The sequence below is a fragment of the Rhinolophus hipposideros genome (assembly GCF_964194185.1).
Source record: "Rhinolophus hipposideros genome assembly, chromosome: 17".
NCBI lineage: Eukaryota > Metazoa > Chordata > Mammalia > Chiroptera > Rhinolophidae > Rhinolophus > Rhinolophus hipposideros.
In genome coordinates this window covers 37,649,882-37,672,595 of record NC_138063.1, presented here as the reverse complement: position 1 = coordinate 37,672,595, position 22,714 = coordinate 37,649,882, and the positions used below count along the sequence as shown (strand labels likewise).

General features: G+C 36.7%; 1 protein-coding gene across 4 annotated transcripts in view; it reads right to left on the bottom strand.

Moving 5' to 3' along the window:
• Nucleotides 1–22,714, bottom strand: part of CHST9 (carbohydrate sulfotransferase 9) — a 250,880-nt gene that overhangs the window by 117,052 nt on the left and 111,114 nt on the right. For 2 of the 4 annotated variants that reach the window (XM_081078312.1, XM_081078311.1), the window contains exon 3: nt 16,202–16,240. The exons of the other annotated variants lie outside the window; for them this stretch is intronic. In XM_081078312.1, the coding sequence (XP_080934438.1) occupies nt 16,202–16,240 (39 nt within the window). The remainder of the gene's footprint in view (nt 1–16,201; nt 16,241–22,714) is intronic. 4 annotated transcript variants of the gene reach the window in all.

Genomic DNA, 22,714 nt, shown 5'->3' with positions numbered 1-22,714 from the left:
CGAAGACTGCGCCTATGTAAATATGAAGTCCTTCTCTTCTCTTCCAATTGCGCTCCTCCTCCAGTGCACCCTGTCAAGGGCTGGCACCCCTCAGTCATTCAAATCAGGGGCCTCGGAATTCCTCTCGCACTCCCTCACAGCTCCCTTTTCATCCATAACCATGTCCTCTTTACTCTTTCTTCAAACTTTTCTCAAATCTACCCACTTCCCTCAGCCCCACATCCCTGGTTCAGGCCGTTATTATTTCTCACCTAGATCATTGCAATAGAGATCCAAGAAGCATCTTCGCCTGGGAAGGTAATAGTCATCTCAAATTTAACGTATCCAAAATAGAAATCTCCTTTTATCCTCAGCCCCCCAAATTGGTGCTCTTATGTTAGGCTACATGACAGCTGATAGTATTATTCACCGATTTGCTCAAGCCAAAAACCTAGTCATCCTTTATCACTCTCTGTGATATCCACCCACATTCAATCTATCAGCATTTGCTGTCATTTCTACCTCAAAAATACATCCTAAATCTGATAGGGTCTCATTATTTCTACTGAAATCACCTTGGTCCAGGTCACTTCAGTTTTCTCCTGGTTTACTTTAACAGCTTTCTAAATGGTCTCCCTGTCTCTACTATTTTTCTAGAATCCCTCCCAACCATAGTTAAAATTTTCATTCTCTTGCTTTAAAAATTTTCATTTCCTTGCTTAAAATTCTCCAGTGATTTTCTATTGTAATTATCAGAAAATCTAAACTATCACAGTCGACACAGCCTCATATAAGCTGGATGCTGTCTATATATTCACTCTTGAGCATCATGCTTAAGCCACTTGGACTTTCTTTCTGTTTTCTTCAATCCACTAAGCTTGTCCTGCCTCAGGGCCTTTGCACTTGCCATTCCCTCTTTCAGATTTTCTTGTGGCTGATTCCTTTGCATCATTCATGACCTAGTTCAAATACTACCTCCTCAGAGAGGTCTTCCCTTAGTTCTCTAGCTAAAGGGGCACTCCATGTATAACTCCCCAGTATTTAATTTTATCTCTTTTGACAAGATAACGAACAACTGAAAATAGAAAAAAATATGTGCTTACTGAAGCAGGCTATTTAAAATTGGGAAAACAAGTTAAATGTTTAAAATAAAATCGCTGCATATCATATATCTATATTCACGTGCAGAATTCAAAAGTGCATCTAGTTCATGGCTGTGTAACAGTGTATACGGTATAATTTTGAATGTGGATGAAGTGTAGACACTGGATGATTCAAGGTGGTGTAAAGAGAGTAAGTAGCATCGGCTAGTCTGAAGAGAAACAGAAGAAACAGGAATCCTCCTTTGTAGGCCAGTTCCCAAAGCTGAGGATGATCAAAACTCTATCTCTCCTTTCTTTCCAATTTCAGGGAAGAAAGAAGAAGAATAGAAAGTAAAACAAACAAACAAACAAACAAACAAAACCTTTGTCTCCCCTTTGCTTTCCTCAATTGTCTGGAAGACACAGTGATTACTCAGTCCAACAACAGTTTCTGGAAATAAAATGTGTCCCAGAGTTACATTACAGGGTATCTATATAAGGAAAAACAAAGGTACAGCTGCCATGGATTGTTTTTTTCTAGCATTTTAATATAAAAATTTTCAAACATACAGAAAAATGGAAAAAAGTTTCATTTCTTAAGATCACATTCCTCCCTACTTCAGATGTAGCACAGTGCTCTCAAAATTCTCCAGCTGCTGGGTGGGACCATTATATTCGAAACCTCTAATTGCCTGAGCAAAGGACTGCATCGTCGTCGCATGCTCAGTTTTGGCATTTTGGTCACTTTATTAGTGTAATTCTACCTGCAGCTAGTCAATCCTTCCTGCTAGATACAACTTGACTATTTTCTTTTATTTATTTTAAATTTTGTTATATTGTGATAAGAAGTCTTCATCTGAGATCTATCTTCTTAACACAATTTTAAGTGTACAAGAGGTACGATTGTGAACATTAGGTGCAATGTTGCACAGAAGATCTCTAGAAATTACCAGGGGCTGTGGCAGGGGGATGGGGAGTTGATAAACAGCTCCTTTTGTTGGAAGGAACTCTGAACTGAGTTTCGTCTTTAAGTCATGTACCTCAGTGCTCTGGGGAAGACTTACATGCTTCAGAGACACATTTATTCTCTGTCCTTTAGCTCAGCCCCTTATCAAAGAATACTGAGGATAGCACCATTTAGAATACTGAACTATACTGTATTATACTATTAATACTTAACACAAGTTCTGAAGTCAAACGGTTACAAAAAAGTCTAAATTAGTTTCACCTTAGCCTTGGTGTTTACATTTGTATCAGTAAATATGAACTGGAAAGTTCAATCACATCTTCCATCTTATACGCAAATCTTATTTTTCACCCAGAACAGAGATCTTTTGTTGACATTATCTCATGAGTGACAATGTTAAGTTTGATAATTTACTAGTGGAAAGAGTATGGTGCCTAAGTTACATTGTACTGATGTACGATGTAACAATGTACAAAGACCATGTACAATGTACTTGTGTTTGGAGAGAAAAGATAAAAAAGACAAGCTAATCCGAGGCCTCTGTTGGCTTTATCTATTTCTGCCACCGATTACTATAAAATGTTTAAAACAAGTGATAATGAAATCCATTGTTCAGGCCATTTAGTTTTTGTTTGCTTGATTTTTTACAGTCTCTCAAAGACATTGACTACTGCCAACTTTAATGCTGCCTGAAAAGTTCAGTGAAATCCAAACACTGCAACTATACTTAGAATACTAAGAATAGAATGTTATAAGTACTTGAATGTGAACCAGGAGCTAATCTAGATGTGTTAGGAAGTTGGTATTTAAAGACTTTTGCTAGGAAGTTAAAAAATATTTAATTGATTATCTCTCTTTATTTTCTTCTTCATGTGGAGAAAAAAAACTGATTTTTTTTTCTTGTTTTCTCAATAAACCCCAGAAGGGTAAATTAAATTCTAGGAATGAATTTACATTCTACCTCTTAAAAAGTATTCTGCACATTTGCATCAAGTTAAATAAAGAAAGAAGATGCTAACTTTCTAATATATTCAACAATTAAAAATATCATAATAAAACATATAGTCATCACCCTTTATGTGTAGGGTATTTCAGACCCAATTTTTTTTAGCTAAACCACTGAAACAACTTTAATGTTGTCATTTTATTAATATTAAAAAGCAACAACCATCGTTACATATGAATTAAGTGTAAGTTACATATTTTGAATATGAGATTTTTTTGTTTTTTTTACTTTGTAGCAGTGATTCCACAAACATGTTGATTAAGGATACTTTGAATGCTACAGGGTGAATTTTTCATAAATGCCCTTATAATTCCCAGGAAGTCAACGCACAGCTGTCCCCCTAGCACACAATGACCACTACTGTTCACCCACTGATGCTGAGAAGGCTTGGCTAACAACAAACACTGGCAACACATGCAAACACTTTTTACATTCACTTTGCAATTAAAAAAAAAAATTGAACACTCCTTGACATAGAGAAATTGTCCTTCATATCCTATTATTTTCTAAAACATAGAGGCCTCTATATTAATGGCAAATGAGTTACTCATAAATGTGGTTGATTGCAATTAAAAGACATGAAACAGTTATGTTTAAAGAGTGAGATAAATGTCAACGATATCCTGCCATCTCTTTTCAGTCCAATCTTCCAAATTTCTTCTAAATGTAGACTCCCATTTCCAATAGCACATGGGCATGTAGGAGAGTAATTCTTTATGCAAATAATATTCTGTCCTTGTATTTACACACACAGTTTTAAAAATAACGGCAGAATACTGAAAATCAACAAGTGCAATAAAGACAGAATTATCAAAGAAACAGTGATTTTTGTTCTTTGTTTTTAATGTTGCAGTGACACTGAGAAGGTTATATTCATTATCTGTTCAGGCAAATAGACTCAACGTAAGGTAATCAAGATCCATCAATTGGCATCTGAAGACAAAACTCAGAAAATACCATCCGACTCTCCACTTGCCCTAAACAATCAAATCCAATAAATTATTCTTTTTTTTATATGTTTGAGATGTCTCTCCATCTTAAATATACCTCTGGTGCTTTGATCTTGCCTCATAGTAATAATAAATACTCAATTAATACGTTTTAAACAAATGAACGGATAAATGAATGACTTCGATTCCAAATTGAACTAGGGTGCAGAGATTTATATGCAGAATTAATAAAGTTTGCACTTTAATTTATGGATAAGGAAGTGTTCTGAGTTGGTTCATGATCATCCTCTGTGCTTCTTCGAATGCACTGTCTCAGGTGTTTATGTATGTATGTTCCCATTTCTCAGGTTTTCTTGTGTCCTACCATTACGATCCTCTCCTATCATTCTTAGCGACTTCTTTCCTTAGGAGACCCCCAAAGCCTTTTTATGTGTCTCATGATTTAACAAAGCTACTTATGCCTTTGTTGAACCAACATTTATTAAGGGTCTGCTCCTTCCAGACCCTTGGGAGGTCCAAGGGACAAAACAAAACAACACAAGCAACTTCTGTCTTTGTTTTCACTACCTTTTTTCATTTCATTCAAAATATAACTCAGAAACCAAGAAAATAGAACTTACAAGGACCGCAGTCTCTGAAAAGGCATTCCAGGACGAGGCATGCTGCTGGTATAGGCTCACTCAATATGATGACAGTGTCTGGCAAATGGTGAGTGTTCAAAAGATGGTTGCTGAATAAATTTAGTTGATCATCCAACAGGTGCATGTTGAACCCTTACTATATACACCAGGTAATAGGCTGTGGTGGTAAACAAGTGATCCCAGTTCCATGGCCTCAGAAATATCCCAGACAAGAGAAGCACGTCCAGTAGAACATCTGGCGATACGGAAATGTTCACCTCTGCACTGTCTATTAGGGTCGCTCCTGGCCACGTGTGGCTGTTAAGGACTTGGTAGGAAGCTAGTGCAACTTAAAAACTCATTTTTAATTTTAATTAACTTAAATTTTAATTTAGAAACTGAAGCAGTGTAAAATATTTTTCCATTAAACATAACTTTACTGTTTTGGTAGGACTGCATTTTTCTTTAACTGTTATATCATGTACTCTATTAATTTTTATTGTAATATACATACATATCTGGTATACACATCATTTCTAGCATCTCAGTTATAATTTTTTTATATCGATAAATGTTGAAATGATAATACGTATTTTCAATATACTGGGTTAGATAACATAATTAAATTAATCACATCTATTTCTTTTTATTTTTTACAATGTGGCTATTCAAAAATTTAAATTTACATATATGGCTTGCATTATATTTCTATTGGATATGTCTGATTTAGAAAAAAGCAAGACAGAAGAAAAAATATTTATGAAATCTGGAGACTCTTGCAAATGTAATCATTCCTTCTAAGTTAAAACCTTGTAAGATAAAATATCATTCAGCAATTTCACTTCTCGGTACATACTCAAAAAAATTAAAGACAGTGTCTTAAAGAGATATTTGTATACCCATTTTCATAGCAACATTATTCATAAGAGCCAAAAGGGGGAAGTCCTCCAAGTGTCCATTGAGGGATGAATGGAGAAACAAAATATGGTGTATACACACAGTTAAATTTTATTCAGCTTTAAAAAGAAAGGGAATTCTGACATGCCACAACATTGATGGACCTTGAGGACATTATGCTAAGTGAAATAAGCCAGTCACAGAAAGATAATACTGTATGATTCCACTTACAAGACATACCTAAAGTAGTCACATTCCTAGAGACAGAAAGTATAAAGATGGTTGCCAGAGGTTAGGGGTAAGGGAGAATGGGAGTTGTGGTTTAACAGGTACAGAATTTCAGTTTTGCAAGATAAAAAGAGTTCTGTGGATGGATGGTGGTGATGGTAGTACAAAAATATGAATGTACTCAATGCCAGTGAGCTATGTTATTTGTGCAAAAAAATTAAAAAAAATTATAAGGAAAATAATTATATTACTCCAGTAAGATTTAGTCCCTTTCTAAGTATGATGAGGGTCGATTAAAAATATTACATTTAGTATAGTTCAGATATGCCTGTCTATATGTCCTGGGATGAAATTTTAAAATGGCAAGGGAATTCAGCATACTAGATAGAAAAATGGCCAAAGAAAAAAGAGAACAATGCATTAAATAAAATAAGGTTTGAATGTAGTATTTTGTTTGTCTCTTTGGACATCAATGAAATAGATAGCTGTGTGTTTTCAGAGAAGACTTAGGTAGAATTGCATTTCAGGGATATTTTCAAGGGGGAAAGGACAACATTTGACAGAGAAATACAGGTTGTTTCTGTGCAGTGAGAAACGTATTCGAGATTTACAGTCATGCTAATAACTAGGGCCTAGTGAAGACTTATAAGCAAATGCAGGTAAGCAAGGCTAGGCAGCATTCAAGAGACATTCCGTGAGGCCTCAAACAAGGCAAAGATGTTCAAACAAAGGCATGGGCCAAGGGCAGGGTTGTCTCTTCCTCTACATGGTTCAAATGGCAGCCCAAACACTGATGATTACATTAAAGAAAATTTAAATGCAAGGTTGGACAATTAAGTTTGCAAACTCATCCTAGAAAAGGTGCTACATACCTCATTGCTGAATATCACTACGGTCACCTTCGAAGTACTCCCCTTGGGAAGCTATGCACTGACGCCAGCACCTAGTCCACCCTTCAAAGCAATTTTGGAACTCTTTTTCTGGAATGGCCAGCAGAGCTCTCATCGTATTACCCTTGAGGTCCTGAATGTCACCCAAATGTCTTCCTTTCTATATTTCCTTTATCTTTGGGTAGAGAAAGAAGTAATTGGGGGCCAGAACAGGTGAGTAGGGAGGGTGTTCCAATACAGTTATTTGTTTACTGGCTAATAATTCCCTTCCAGACAGTGCCGTGTGAGCTGGTGCCTTGTCGTGATGCAAGAGCCATGAATTGCTGGCGAAAAGTTCATGTCGCCTGAGTTTTTCATGCAGCCTTTCCAGCACTTCCAAATAGTAAACTTGGTTAACTGTTTGTCCAGTTGGTACAAATTCATAATGAATAATCACTCTGATATTAAAAAAAAGTTTAGCAACATCATTGCAACAAGTTCACAAACTTAATTGTCATACCTTGTATGCTATCTGGAATCAATAATGTGGTCATTCATGGCCAGTCATTAGCCCTTCCACATGAATTAGTTGATCAGATTATTCAGTAGTTTTTGAAATAGTCCCCTGGTTCTGTACCTCCCCTCCTGGCTTTCTTAACTTATCCAACTAAGGTTCCACCCCTTTCAGAGTTCCTCTAACTGCCACTCAAGTCATAACCTCACTTTTGGGGTGAACAGTCTCCAGATGTTTCTTGTTTTCTTATAGTCTCAGGGCTTCTCTCCTGTCCTGGAAATCCTCTTATCTGGGAATTTTCAGTAAAATAATAGGACAATTTATATGATTGATTACTCTATTGCTCAGCTCAAATGACCTATATTCACTTTAGAAGGTTTTCAGTTACGCAGTGTACAAGTATATCATTTACGGTTGATTAAAATGTTTGTGGTCATTTCTATAAAGAAAAAAAAAGTTGGGCATCTGTTCCTTGTTTAGAAATACAAGTTCATTGTTTTTTCTGTGGAAAATCGGGTATGACTTAAGACTCCTTTCACAAGCAAGTCTGAGGATCACCTATATTCTATTTCTGTGGGCATTTTTAATCTTTTGTTAGTATAAGTGCCAGTTTCAACTAATCAAAATATGCATTTACCTGGAACGCTCCATTCCCAAGACACGACAGACAAAAGTGTAGTGACTATTATATTGACTGATATACACACATAGAATGCCTTTTGTTGCAACTTCCACAACAAATCCAAACTAGCATGAGCTTAATTTTGTTGAGAACTGCTTTGGCCTGTGCTGCCTGAATAAAGATATGTCACATAGCTCTGGAAAGTCTATTTTTATTTGAGGTACTTTCCATTTTAATTGGGAGTTTCTTGTGACTATTTTTGCTTTTTTTTCAGAATATTTAAGATGAAAGCCCAAAGTAATTTTTGGTTAACAAAATTAATGAAACTCTTCTTCATTTTCCCTCCTGGGTGAAAGAGACACATTGATGTTGTACAAGAAGTGACCCAAATGGAAGTTTCTCTTTCTTAGTTACACAACAAGGCACACTGCCATAAGGTGAAGTCTACTGTGATGCAGCTCAAGATAACATTTCTCCCATGCCACCTACAGATACCACGTTTCAAGTCTCAACTGTGTGCAAATCAATCCTGTCTGTGCGCTATAACAGCAATCTGAATTAAATGTGGAGGGAGTTTCAGGGAGTTGTTTCCTATCTGCACTTTAACTGTGTGGTGTGATAGGGCAATTTGTCCTACATTAGCTACTTCTCATTTCAGATTTGTTTAGTTTGCATAAACACAGTTTTAAATGCAGTGTTATACAATGAAATTGAAGGTATTTTCAAAATAATTTGGCACAGCTGTGTTGCTATGCATTCTCTAGCATACGTTCAACTGGCTGGAAAATGAAGTTTGTTTAAAAATGAACTCTTTAGGACTTCTTTTAATGAATAGCCCGTGTGTAAGTCTTCCATTTCGTGGATGGAAAAATGCACCTAAGATACTTTAGTTCACTCAATAATAAATACTTTTCTGAAACCATAAACCCAGAAAAAAATTGGTTATTTTTTTAAATAGAATTCATTAACATAGTTCAGAGAGCCAGGTCGTCAGGAAAGCTGTTTTCAAAAAGCAAACACACCAGAGATGGATTGCCTGGAAGGCCAAAACAGAAAATTGGTAGCTTAGAACTAGAGGATGGATAAATATGAGACTTCATTTATACCAACCTGGGTTATTTGGGCATAGAATGTGAGAAAATAATATTTTACTTATTTTGTCGTTAAAGCTCTTGGGCTTGTATTGGGCTGGATGTAGATCACAGGTCTGGGTTCAAGTCTCAATTCCACTATCTGTGAACTAACAAAGAGAGTTTGGCCAAGTCACATATGCAGGGAAGTGGGAAATGCTTAGGCTTTGCTACCACACAGACCTAGATTCTGTGGTGGATTTGTCAATATTTAATAATTGCTCCCTGGGAATAAGCCATACAGCCAATCAACCCTGGTTTGTAATGTTTGCTAATTTCCATGCTGTAAATGCTCTACCACAGCCAATTTTAGACTACCTACATGACCTCACTGAATGCAGAGTTGGAAAGAGTTGTGCACAAGTAATATTCTTCAGATATCTCCACAGGCACTACCAGCTGGCTCCAGCAAGCCACTATCTAGATTCCATTTCTGGCTCCACCAGTTGGTGTACTTGGGACCCAAGGCAAGTTATTTAACTTCTTTGCATCTCCATTTTCTAATTTTTAAAATGTTGACTATAAATAAATCTTACAGTCAAAGTAGTGAGCCACTTTAACAGAAAAAGACTGAACTTGAACTATTTTCAGAACCTGATCTCTACCTATTTTCTTCAAAAATGAAAAGTTATTTCCAATCTCAAACCCTATCTCTCCTCTGCTCAAAGACTGTTACTTGATTGCATTTTGCACTATAACAAACCATTCTTTACTGAAGTTCTTTTACCTGTTCCTGCCTTTCATCTTGTGTTTTCAGATTACCTTAGATTTCTTCATTTCCCATACTTTATTTGATTAATCCAAAGAAATTTGCTCAAAGTCCTGTTAGCATGTTTTTGTTACAGAGTCTCTCTCCACTTCTTCTGTAGTAGTAAATAATTTAGCCAGGCAAAAAGACACAAAAAATAAAGAATATATTTATCAGACTCCCTTGTATTTATGTATAGTTATAGGACTATGTTCTGGTCAATAAAAGGTAAACATAATTGTTATTTAGCAGCCCTCTAGACCCTCTGGGGAAAGAAAAGGTACATGTCTTTCTTCATCTCTTCCTCCAAGTTACTGCCTGAAACCATCTTAAACCATGAGTCAAACAGAGCTGAGAAACAAAACAGAAAGAACTTCAGTCCTTGACAATGTAAAGTGCTATAGTAACCGTGGACCAGCTACTTGGACTTTTACGTGTGTAAGAGAAATGAACTTCTACCATGTTTTGAAAAAAAATTAAAACACCAACATAATCAACCCCCAACAACAAACCTTATCAGGTGGTTTTGAGGGGAAAGTAGAAGGCACTGAGCACAGAGCCTGAAATAGTAGGTCCTCAACACACAGCAATTCCCTGACTTAATGATTTAAAGATTACGTCTGTCTGTCTCTCCTCCTGTTCACAGACAAACTTTGAACGAACAAGTCTGCATTTATTTTATTCTTCCTCATTCAACCCACTGGTTTTCACTTCCAGAACTCCTAAAAAAAGAATTTCTCTGTGATGACCAGCAGATTTTCCTGACTCCAGCGGACATTTTTCAGTGCTTATTTTATTTGACTGCTCTGTGGCACTTGACATGCTTGACCAGTCCCTCCTTCTTCTGACTTTCTTCCTCTCTTGGATTCAGAGACAGAATGCTGCTGATTCTCACAGGATAACTGTGCTCTTTTCCGGGTGCTCAGTCTCCGTTTCCTTGTACTGTTTTTTGTTAACTTTAGGGATTTTCCAAGAACTTATCCTTGCCTTTTCTCTTCTCATATCCCTGATTCCAATGGGGCAAGCTCACTCACTACTAGGGCTCCAACTCTTACCCAGGCATTGATGACGTCAAAGGCAAGCCTGCATCCCCGACCTCTCTCTGGAATTCCAGGATGGTAATGACTACTGCTTATTCAATACCCTTGACATTGCTGCCTCCACATCTCATAGACCGCATTATGATCAACATAGATATGACTCAGTTTATCATCTTGACCGCCAAACCTGTCCCTCCTCCTTGAACTGAAGGGGATGGGATGCACTATTCATCTCATGTCTTGGACTGAAATCTGGGAGTCATCCTCCTTTATTTCCCACATCGAGTCAAACACTCCCATTCTATCTTGTAAATCTATCTGCATTCTAGTTCCTTAGCTTCCTCTCTAAAGCACTGTCTTAGTGAAGACCCCTCAGACCTTCATCCTTTCATTCTTAGATAACTGAAGTGATGTATCATCTGATCTCTTTATCTCCAGTCAATTTTCCTTCTAATTCGTACTTCCTCTGGAAGGATTTTTATAAAATGCATATAGATCATGTCATTTTTTGGCAGTTCATTAGCTTCCAAAACCTCTTGCATAAAGTACAAACTCCACAGAAGAGTATAATGGCCTTTGTTGGTTCTGGCTCAGGCCTACTTTTCTGGCCACATCTCCTGCCTATTGTCTAATTATGACTGTGCTCCAGTGTCCTTAAACTACTAATCTTTCCTTCAATAGGCCATGCTTTTTCTTGTCTTTGTCGCTTTGGACAGCCAACCCTTTCCCCTTTTCTTTCTTCAATGATCCACTCAAGTCTCCCCTGTTTCCATGAAGCCGTCCTCAAAATCCTCATGAAACCTTGTGCATAATTCTCTAAAAGCCACTTTTCACACTGTATTATAATCATCTCTGCTTCTTTTCTCCCCCAGCTGAAAGTGAATGAATTGAGGACATTAATGCCATCCATATCTTATTTACCATTGCATCTTCACTAGCTAGCACAAAACCCGGACCACAAAAACGTTTAGAAAATTCAATGTATCAACTTATAAATCATTCCTCAGATTACTTCTGTGCCCCTCTGTGGTGCCAAATAAGATGGGGGTCAAGATAAGAGCTTTTTTTAAATTGAGAGATAACTGACACATAACATTTATTAGTTTTAGGTGTACAATGTAATGATTCAATACTTGTATGTATCACAAAATGATCACCACAATAAGTTTGGTTAACATCCATCATCTCACAGTTACAGTTTTCTTTTTCTTGTGATGAGAACTATTAAGATCTACTCTCTTAGCAACTTTCAAATATGAAATATAGTATTATTAAGGAACAAGAACTTTTGCACACCATGAACAAGTTAGGATAACATGCATTTTCAAACTTCATTTTAATTGGAATCATGATTCTCAAAGTGAGAACAAAGCATGTAGAAAATTACAAAATATTAATGTCCAAAAAATAATGGGCTCTTCAAAAATGGTAGTTGATTTAAATGTATCACAAAGTCCTCTGCCTACTAATTTCATATGTTTGATGTTGGTCACCAATAATTAAATCAATTACAAATGAGGTCTTCTCACGTTTGTTTTTGAGAGTTTTTCACCGTGTATAGGAACCATGGCAAAAAGCACTACAAAAATAGTAATAGCACAGAGAAAATCATTCTAAATATGCATCTATTTGAAATTTCACATTCAGTAAATGAATAACATATCAGAAAATGAACATGCTATTCCCTCACAGATGGAAGAATCTACTTATTGTCTATTTAACTTTTTTTAACCTGAATAAATGCATGTTTAATGTGTGTTAAATGTTTGAAAATGAAGGTGCTATTGTTGTTTTAGAACATTTCAAAAAAGCAAAAAGCCTAGTCAAAAAGTAAGCAGCAAGAGACTGAGCTTGAGGAGCAGATGTCCTACCATTTGCTGAATTTCTGATAATAAATTTCACCTTTTAAGTTGAATTAAAAAATAACGTTGTTCTTCACTACCGGTAACTTTTTGCAAATTGTGCAAATGAATAAAACATCTCTAACTTTAGGGATGCTCTAATGTCAGAAATGAAAAGTATGCAACTTCCTTTTAAAACACTCATTGTCATCTCTACTGATGGTTCCATTTTCTGGCCCACTAAGACTATTCTTTATTTAATACTTAAGTGGATTTGAAAGTGTTCTTGAAAAAAATGGAACAATATATATTTAACAGACAGTTTCTCTATAGTCCACCTTAGTAAGCCTTCAAATATAACCGTTTCTAAACAATAATTTATGAAGCACCTTTCTTTGTGAGAATTATTCTTTGTATTTTATGTTGTGTTGCTTTTCAATATCAAGAATTCTTTGATCCAAAAAGGGATCTTTCTTCTGATAAGATAAAAATACTTCAAACTGAATGGAGTTTTTATGTAAAATCTATGGAATATAGCTGGTCATTTTTCCCCCCTATTTTTTAGGTGAAGTAATTGGGTCATTCGAAAAATCAAGGGCAAATACCTAATTGATGATATCAGGAGCTTGCATCTTGATATTTTGTCTATTTATCATTATATCATCATATTTTAAAATATTCTTTATCAACTCAAATAGCCAAATTTAGCTTTCATTTTGCTGGTTATGTTTTATGAATTTGGCATGGGTTTCCAAGCTCAGTGTTAAGAGGCGTATGCTTCGCATTGGTTTTCAAAAACGGCTATGCTTACCACAGCTTTTCAAAAAATGATATCAGGTGGTGCACATTCTCTTGTGACTTATTCCTGGCTTATCAAAATGCATTATACTTGAAACTATACCAGGGTGTATTTGGTGCAAACAACTTTCTTCCCAAAGGGAGCTGAATAGACTATATGACAATTTTATTCCACAGTCTTAGCCCCAATAACTATTTGCTCCATTGAGCAACTCGGTCGAAACTAACTTAGATTAAAGATTGGAACCTTTAATCTAAGGTTAATCAGTTATATAATGAAATATGAGACAGTTAGGGTTGTGTGTGTGTGTGTGTGTGTGTGTGTGTGTGTGTGTTGATTCATATACATGTAGTAGAGCCATTTCAATAAAGCAATAATGATAAATAGAATCACAGACACAAAATTGGAAAGAATCTTAGGAATGATCCAACCAAACTCTTCATGAATCTCTTATCAACATCCCTTACAGGTGATGGTCCAACTTCCGTACAATTTTACTAATATAATCTCATTCTTTCGAGTCCTGGAGAGGTTTTCTTATCAGGAAGTTATTTATTATCCCGAGCAAAAACTTACCTCTGTATCTTTCATCTTAGTGCAAGATTCTTTAAACAACGATTTAACCAAATTTAGCTAACCAAAACACCAGGGTCCTGGGAGTCCCTGTATTAATTATATGTGTGTGTGTGTGTGTGTGTGTGTGTGTGTGTATATATATATATATATACATACATACATATATATATTAGACACAAATATATATATATGTATATGTATGTATATATGTATATGTATATATAGTATATATGTGTATATATGTATACATATGTGTGTGTGTGTGTGTGTGTGTGTGTATGTAATTCTTTGCTTCCAATCACGATTAGAACAACAGTATGAGGGTAGATTGAAAAGGTCCAGGACCTAATACTGATCTCCCATATCTGGGAGATGGACCCACTATAAACAAAAAGGTGTGGGCTGTCTTGCCTAATCCAGCAGGAAGGACATAGAATCTGAGCAGAAGGAACAAAAAAACGATACAAAGAAGTCCAGGAGGGAAGTCAGAGCAGGGATGACCATAATTTTCTTGGTGTCTTAGCATATATTTTATCTAAAGATGCGTATATTCAGACTAGCATCGAACACTGAATGTGGTGATGTTTATGACTCTATTGGCAAAAGTTATATCCCAATTTTGAAAACTCAGTATATTTACAAATATAGATTTACAAATATAGATTTCCTTAGGGTAGGATTTGTGTTCTTTGAAATGATGAAGAGCCTAAAAATTTTCCCAATAGTTTGAGCTCTGTCCATTAGTTATCCTCGACTTCACTTGTTCATAGAAAGTTTTTTCACTTGCTCATAAATATCAGACATATTAAAAATATGTGAATGAGTTGGGGCAAATTAACTCCATAATAAAGGGAGTTTCCTTATAATCCTGATGACTAGTGTTCCTTGCCAAAGAACCTTAAAATTTTTCCCCCCAATTGTTGAAAAACATTTTATTAAGCAAGAAACTGAACACAGTAACAAAGTGACTAACACTTTGATTTGAAAGACTGGTTAGGATGGTGGGACACTGAGGAGAATCAGTGAAGAAACCGGCCTCTGTCTTTAGTCTTTTTGTGTCACTTTGCTCACACAGAATATTAGAATCCATGACATGAAGGAAACTTAAAGAGACATCTGGTTTAACACAGACCAATTTAGTTTTTTTCTGAACTATAAAGCTTCTGCAATTAAAGAAGCCAGTACTACAGGATCATAGCAATAGCATTTTAGAAAGTCTAAATTTCCCCCGAGGAGCAATAATGGAGGTAAACACGTCTATGAGGAGACCAGACACTTTCTTGCCTCCACTTTTTTTTGGATTCATCATCAGGCTTTAAAAGATACATAAGGAGAATGCAAACAATAATATTTAGGAGAGAAGTTGTGCAGGTTGTAAGTTGCCCACTTGTTTGACATGAATGCTAAGGTTGGGAAGGAAAAAAGAGACAGGGGCTTAGGCTGTTTCTACCCTTTTAGATTAACATAGATTTGGGTCTTCTACTGACGACACTGATTGTTTGGAAACACACATAATGTTTTGTACCAGACAAAACACGAAATTGAAAGAAGATAGTGTTTGGGAGCAATGTGTCTTTATGGTGGCAGCTCTCACACATCATAGGTTAGTGGAGACTTGGGAAGTGTCACGGGCATAAGTATATATGTCAAATTTCTCTGACTATTGGCAATTCCTGGGCATTGAGAGCTGGGAGACTGCTCCTATGCAAAGATTTACTTAGTAAATGAAACTCTATCTTATCTCATGACTTTAAGCCAAAAGCCAAGTAACGAAATTATGTAAAAACATTTTTTTCAACGAGTTAACAAATATTGACCCCTACTATGCGCAATAGCACTGTGCGAAAGCATCATTCATTTCTGGATGCATATTAGAATTTAGAAATGGAAACATTCTTAAAATTCCTCCACAATGTAAAGATTCTTCTCAGTTGAGTAGTTAACACTTTCCTGAGAAACATCAACTACAGATGTGGTTTTAAGCAAAACAACTGAAATTCATAGACATTTGAGAAAATAAAGTGGTGGTCAACTATTACAACCTCCATATTTTAAAATTGGTAGTTGCAAGACTTACCTTTAATAAGTAATCGTGAAAAATTAAACAACATTTTATCTCATTTTCTTTTGAATAGAATGACAAAATGAAAAGGAAATGATTGATATGAAAGTGAACAAGCTAAATGCATTAATTTATTTTAATTCATTTAAGAACAATCAAGTCAAGGACCAAGTCAGTGTTTCCTTGAATTCTAAACTGCAAATAGATTTTGTTTTTTAAGTGGAAATAAAAGCAGGAAATAGAGCTGGAGCCAAATACTCAAAAATCTTACCTGCAATTGCTTTTTGTTCTCTTTTCTTCTCCACTCTCCCTGAAATGAGAAGTGGCAGATCAGTTGCAGTGTGGGGCCGTAAGAATATGATACAAGTAAGATGAAAGACCCGTCTACAGCAAATTCCAATCAGTCACTACTGCAGCCACGTGGAGCAAGCTTCCAGAGATGACTGGGTACAATTGAAAGGGATGGCAGATGCTCTCAAGTCAATTAGTGAGAGTCAAAAATAAACGAGCCTGCATTCAATATGCTGTTGTGTTTTCTAAAAATCTTGTTAGTAAGACTCACTTCCTCAACAATAAATAGACAAGGTGCAAATCGCTATAGAAAAAACTGTGGGAAAAACATCTGAATAAAATAACACCAAGACCTCTTACAACCTACTTGGGAAGATAAAGGACAGACAATACAATATGAAATGAGATGTTCCCTTAAAGGTACCAAATGTTTAATGATATGAAAGGATGGAGCAATTATTTGAAGAAATGAAGGGGTGTCCATAAAGTTGTAAAGTGTCATTTGATTTGGACCTAGAGAGATACATGTGACTTGGAGAATCTGAAATAAGGAAAGGATTGATTCTTGGCAAAGGAAATAGTATGGGTTATGTAGGACAAGACTGTTTGAGCAAGAAGAGTCACGTTTAGAGCTTGCTTTAGGAACTTCAACACTAGTAGCTTTGTATAGGAAGAGGGCTCTCCTCAAGTGGTAAGAGATATACATTGAGTATGGCAGTGGGAGTGGAAATAAGGGAAGTGATGGATGCAAGAGACAGAGGGCAGACAGAATTTACAGGGCCCATGGATTTACAAAATGTGAAGTGCAAGGGAGAAGGCAAGGTCAAGATGAATGGGTATCTAGGTGACTTTTGGCATGATAAAGCAATTTGGGGAAATGGTAAAATGTGGTAGGAATGAGCATGACAAGTTCAGTTCTAGACTTACTGCGTTTGAAGTGCTACAGGGACATTGAGCTTGGGAGAGAGATCAGAATTGAGAAGATGGCTGGAGCTTAGTGGGGGATGGGAATGTAAAGGCAGGCAGCACGAAGGGCTGGACTGAGGATAATGTCCAAGAAAACAAAAAATGCTACGTTTGTTTGTGATGTAAGACCATGAGAAGACAGAAGAAGCAGAAGCAGAGATCCACGGAGATTAACAGACCACAGAATCATGTACCACACATCAAATTTCAGGATGTATGGGGGATACCAACAGTGTCTGATGATACCAAGTTCACTGGTAGATTGTGAGAGAGCAGTTTTAGCAGAGAGGGGGCAGAGAACACAAGAGAGCGGGTGATAAGAAAGATGACGCTGAAGAAATGGGTTCTTGTTCATGAAATTTGACAGCATGCAAAAGAGATGAAACAACAGCATAAGCAGGAGCAACATCAAGGCTTCTGCTAGACTGTTTCTGCTAGTAAGCATATCTACAGGCTTAGAGAAGAAACTTTGCACCAGTTCAATGGTGTGTGTAAACACCACTGCTGAGGTGATAGCCTTGGTTTTGTGATGGGTAAGAGAGGGCCACTCTTCCAGCCATCACTGTCTTGTTAACTATCAACATTTCACAGATGAAGCTAGTTACTGAGAGTTTATGCAACACATGGAAACTGCATGTAAACTTTAAGGTTTTCTACTAGCCCTTCATGCTTTTTAAAATCCTAAAATACAAGGTGGAAAATACACAGTCGTTCCCTTGTGAGTTGCCAAAAATGTAGAATTCATTTAACTGGCATCTTGATTAATGGCACATTCTATTCATTTGGGTGATTTCCAGAGGACTTGTTGGATGCAATTTATTTCAATGATTCAAACAGATAAATGGCATGAACAGTCCATTTAAAAGCTTCATTCATTACCAAGTGTGATGGGGCACCTTTAAGTTTTTTTAATCGGGCAAGCCACTGTTTACTATCTGATTATATATTTTTGTATACTAGAGGCCTCACTTTCATGCATTTTAGTCCCGAATTATAAAATGTTTAACGAAAAACATCTATTTGACTCATGTATAAGAATGAGTCAAGTAGACAATGAATTTATTGGAGATAAATAATATGGTGCGGTAGTCAGTCTCCAAGATGACCCCAAATATCCTCCTCTTCCCTCCTCCTGGTATTCCTGTACTTGTGTAGTTCCCACCCACCCTGAATTAGACTGACTTATGTATCCAACAGGATTTTGCAGAAATGATGGAGTGTGACTTCCGAGGTTGGGCGTTAAAAAATACTGTGGCTTCCATCTTGTTCTCTTGGATTCCACCCTCTGAGGGAAGCCAGATTATATGTTGTGAGGACACTCAAGCAGCCCTATGGAGAGCCCTGTGTGGCAAAAAATTGAGGACTCCTGTGAACAACCGATGAAGAAGTAAGGCCTCCTGCCAGTGGGCATCAACTTGCAAGACATATGAGCAACCCGTCCCCAGCCTCAGTCAAACCTTCAGATGGCTGCAGCTCTGGCTGACATCTTGACTGCAGCTGCATGGGAGACCCTGACCCAGGACCAATCAGTTAGCTACTCCGGAGTTCCCCACAAAAACTGCGAGATGACAAATGTTTATTGTTTTCAGCTGCCAAGTATTGGTAATTGTTGTGCAGTAATAGATAATTAACACTTATTGGATAATTTTGTTATAAAAGTTTGGGTTAATTTATCACTTAATATAACTACAGTGATGCTAGTTGTGTCAAATCAACTGGCCTCCCTGACTTTCTCACCTGTAAAGTGATGGATGATCAGACCTGCTTATCTGTAATGTTGAGAGGATTAAATAATTCCATATGAAAATAATTCCATAAATAATTCCAAGAGCCAGCAAGAAATGGAGGAAAGTCACACAAAATATTGGTATTCAATGTTTCAGAAGGGAGGCAGGAAGGCATTGCTAATAGTGTTTTTTTCACTGAGACCTTAAATAATTCTCCTTAAACAATTCTGTCCCTGTGTTATATGAAAGGGCTCTGTAAACTGTAGAGGGTTGTATAAGTGTTGTTTATTGCTTTTATTATGGTATTATTTCTGTTACAGGAATCAAATTTGATCTCTGTTCTTAGTTACATATATAATAAACTTCAAATTAGAAAAATAAAAGCTAGATTAAATAAAAAAAATAAAGTGATAAAGGGACACAGAGATTGCACTGCTTAACTGGGGATGACTCTCTAGGTTTCGTTTTTGATCTCTTTATCTTGCTCTGCATCGGTGATCTTATCTCTTATTCTCTGTGTTCTCCTTCATGAAAAGAGATGATTCAGAGATTTCTCTAGCTCTAAAACCTATCTAGCTTTTAGCCTACTGGAAATCTTTACCTGTATCTTCTACTGTGCTACAACACATGTGCTTAACTTAAATCATTATATTCCCCTGCAAAACTGCTTATCTTTAGAGTTGTCTTCCTATCTGTTCAGTTATCCAAACATGAAACCTAAGAATCATCAGCTCCATCCTCTCACCCAACCTCCACATCTAATTTCACTCTCAGACCATAGGTTCTGTCACCACAGGGCCTTTCAGATGTATCCTCTCCTTTCTCACTGCTGTTACCCTAGGTCATGAACTTGATATTTTTCTACAGGCTCCTAATCGATTTCATTAGTTTTATGGAGGGTTTTTGCAGTCTGATCTCTACTGAAAATTAAAATCCACATTTCCTAATATGAAATTGGCCATGACCTACCTACCACTGCTACCACCCCTCAAGTACCATACAGAACACTTGCCAATTATGCCAGGAGTTCGATCTTCCATCTTAACTGCCACCCTGTTCCTATTATTCCTGCTTCCGGGAATGCCCTACCGTGTTGTCCGTATCAGAACCCTGCTCATCCTTTAGAGTTGAGCTCAGATGCCAGCCCTTTTGTGAAGCTTTTGCATTGTGCCACTTCCCTCAACTCCCCACTCCCTGCAGAATTAATCTGTGCTCCTATAGCCCTTTATTTATAACTTTGTCATGGCACTAATTCCAGTGTTGGGTTCATAATGAGATGCAGGTTTTGGATTCATAATGAGATGCAGGTTGTTTTCCCAACTAGACTGTGGCCTCCTTAAGGGCAAGAGGTATATCCTATGCCCCTCTGCCTCCTGATACTTTGCGGTGTCTTGAACAGAGGTGCTTGGAATGGAGTGGACACACAAAGAGTTATGTAATATTCCAACCCTCCTTAAAATGCTAGAGAACACGAAGCAAATTTTAGTACTGCTACCACTGAGTGCAGGTACAACCAAGAACAGAGCTTTTACCAGGCATTTACATTACAACAGACAGCCTAGAAAACTATTATGTTAGAAAATCGGGTGATAAAATAACAGAGAGGCCTTCAGAATGATGAACATGCATTTGCCTGAGTGGTACTTTATTTTAGCATAGATTCGAGTTTAAACACAAAACATTAAAGAATAGTTTGCACTTTACTTCTGTTTAACCCTGGATGCACTCAACCTGTGAGGAATAAAAATGGACCGTAATCTCACAAAAATGGAATTGGCAGGGTAAAACTTTTCTTCTGAGAAAATGTCTTTAATCTAATATTAAAATTCCACATCTCATGGCTATTTATCTATACAAACTGAGTCTTGACATTTTAAAAAGCTATTTTAGTCTTGAGGTTGTTGATATTGTTCCATGGAGAAACATTAAATATATATCAATTTATAGCACATTTCAGTACTTCAATAAGGAAGCAGTCCTTTCATCACAGTCATTATTTCTGATCTTTTAAAATCATAGGCACATAAATGGCAATCTAATGTGTCTCATCAATAATGAGTAGGGGCATTTGTAGCACAACCCAATATTTTATGTCATTTCTAAGGAAAAGAGAAATTTGTGTATACATATATACAAATTTATTTGTATACATATAACATATAGAATATATATGCATATGTACACATATATACTTGCACTACATATAGGTATGTATATATGATATATGTATATGTACTGTATTTTTATACTCAGATATAGTCTTGTCTCTAAAACATACTCTCCCTTCTATCTGCCTCCATCTTTGTATAATAAAGTCGGCTTTAGAATCTTATCAAGTTTCCCTCACTGCACTACCAATTTCTCAATAGCCAATTCTGAGTTTGCCTTCACTTGCAGGCATTTAATCTGCCCTGCTCTGAGAAGTATTATTAATCACATCCTGTTGCTAGGATACCTGAGAATGTTCATTTATGTCCGATGTTTCTTTGGCAAAACATACTATAAAGAAGGCATAGAGTCATGAGAAAGAAAATTGCTGTGTAAATGCTAGTTATTTAAAAAAAGGGGGTGGGGGTGCGGGTGAGGGGAATAATAGAACTACCAGATATAATGTTAACTCCCATTAATTTTTAAAAAATTTATTGGGGTGACAATTGTTAGTAAAATTAGATAGATTTCAGGTGTACAATTCTGTATTACATCATCTATAAATCCCATTGTGTGTTCACCACCCAGAGTCAGTTCTCCTTCCATCACCATATATTTGATCCCCCTTACCCTCCTCTTCCACCCCGCTTTACCCTCTGGTAACCACTAAACTATTGTCTGTGTCTATGAGTTTTTGTTTCTCATTTGTTCGTCTTGTTCTTTTGTTGGTTTTGGTTTATATACTGCATATCAGTGAAATCATATGGTTCTCTGCTTTTTCTGTCTGACTTGTTTCGCTTAGCATCATACTCTCAAGATCCATCCACATTGTCACAAATGTTCCTGTATCATCTTTTCTTACCGCCGAATAGTATTCCATTGTGTATATATACCACAACTTTTTTATCCATTCATCTATCGAAGGACATTTTGGTTGTTTCCATGTCTTGGCCACCGTAAACAAAGCTGCAATGATCATTGGAACACACGTGTCTTTATGGATGAATGTTTTCAGATTTTTGGGCTAGATGCCCAGGAGACGGATTGCTGGGTCATATGGTAATTCTATTTGTAATTTTTTGAGGAACCTCCACACTGCCTTCCATGGCGGCTGCACCAGTCTGCATTCCCACCAACAGTGTATGAAGGTCCTTTTTTCTCTACATCCTCTCCAACACTTGTTACTATTATTAGTCTTGTTGATGATAGCCATTCTGACTGGGGTGAGGTGATATCTCATTGTGGTTTTTATTTGCATTTCTCTGATGATTAGTAATGTTGAGCACGTTTTCATATGTTTTTTTGCCATTTGTATTTCCTCTTTGGAGAAATGTCTCTTCAGGTCCTCTGCCCATTTTTCAATTGGGTTGTTTGTTTTTTTGTTGTTGAGTTTCATGAGTTCCTTGTATATTTTGGATATTAGCCCCTTATCGGAGGAACTGTTTGCAAAAACCTTCTCCCATTCAGTTGGCTGCCTCTTTATTTTGTTGATGGTTTCTTTTGCTGTGCAGAAGCTTTTAAGTTTCATATAATCAGTCCCATTCGTTCATTTTAGCTTTTACTTCCCTTGCCTTTGGAGTCAAATTCATAAAATGCTCTTTGAACCCAAGGTCCACAAGTTTAGTACCTATGTTTTCTTCTATGCAGTTTAT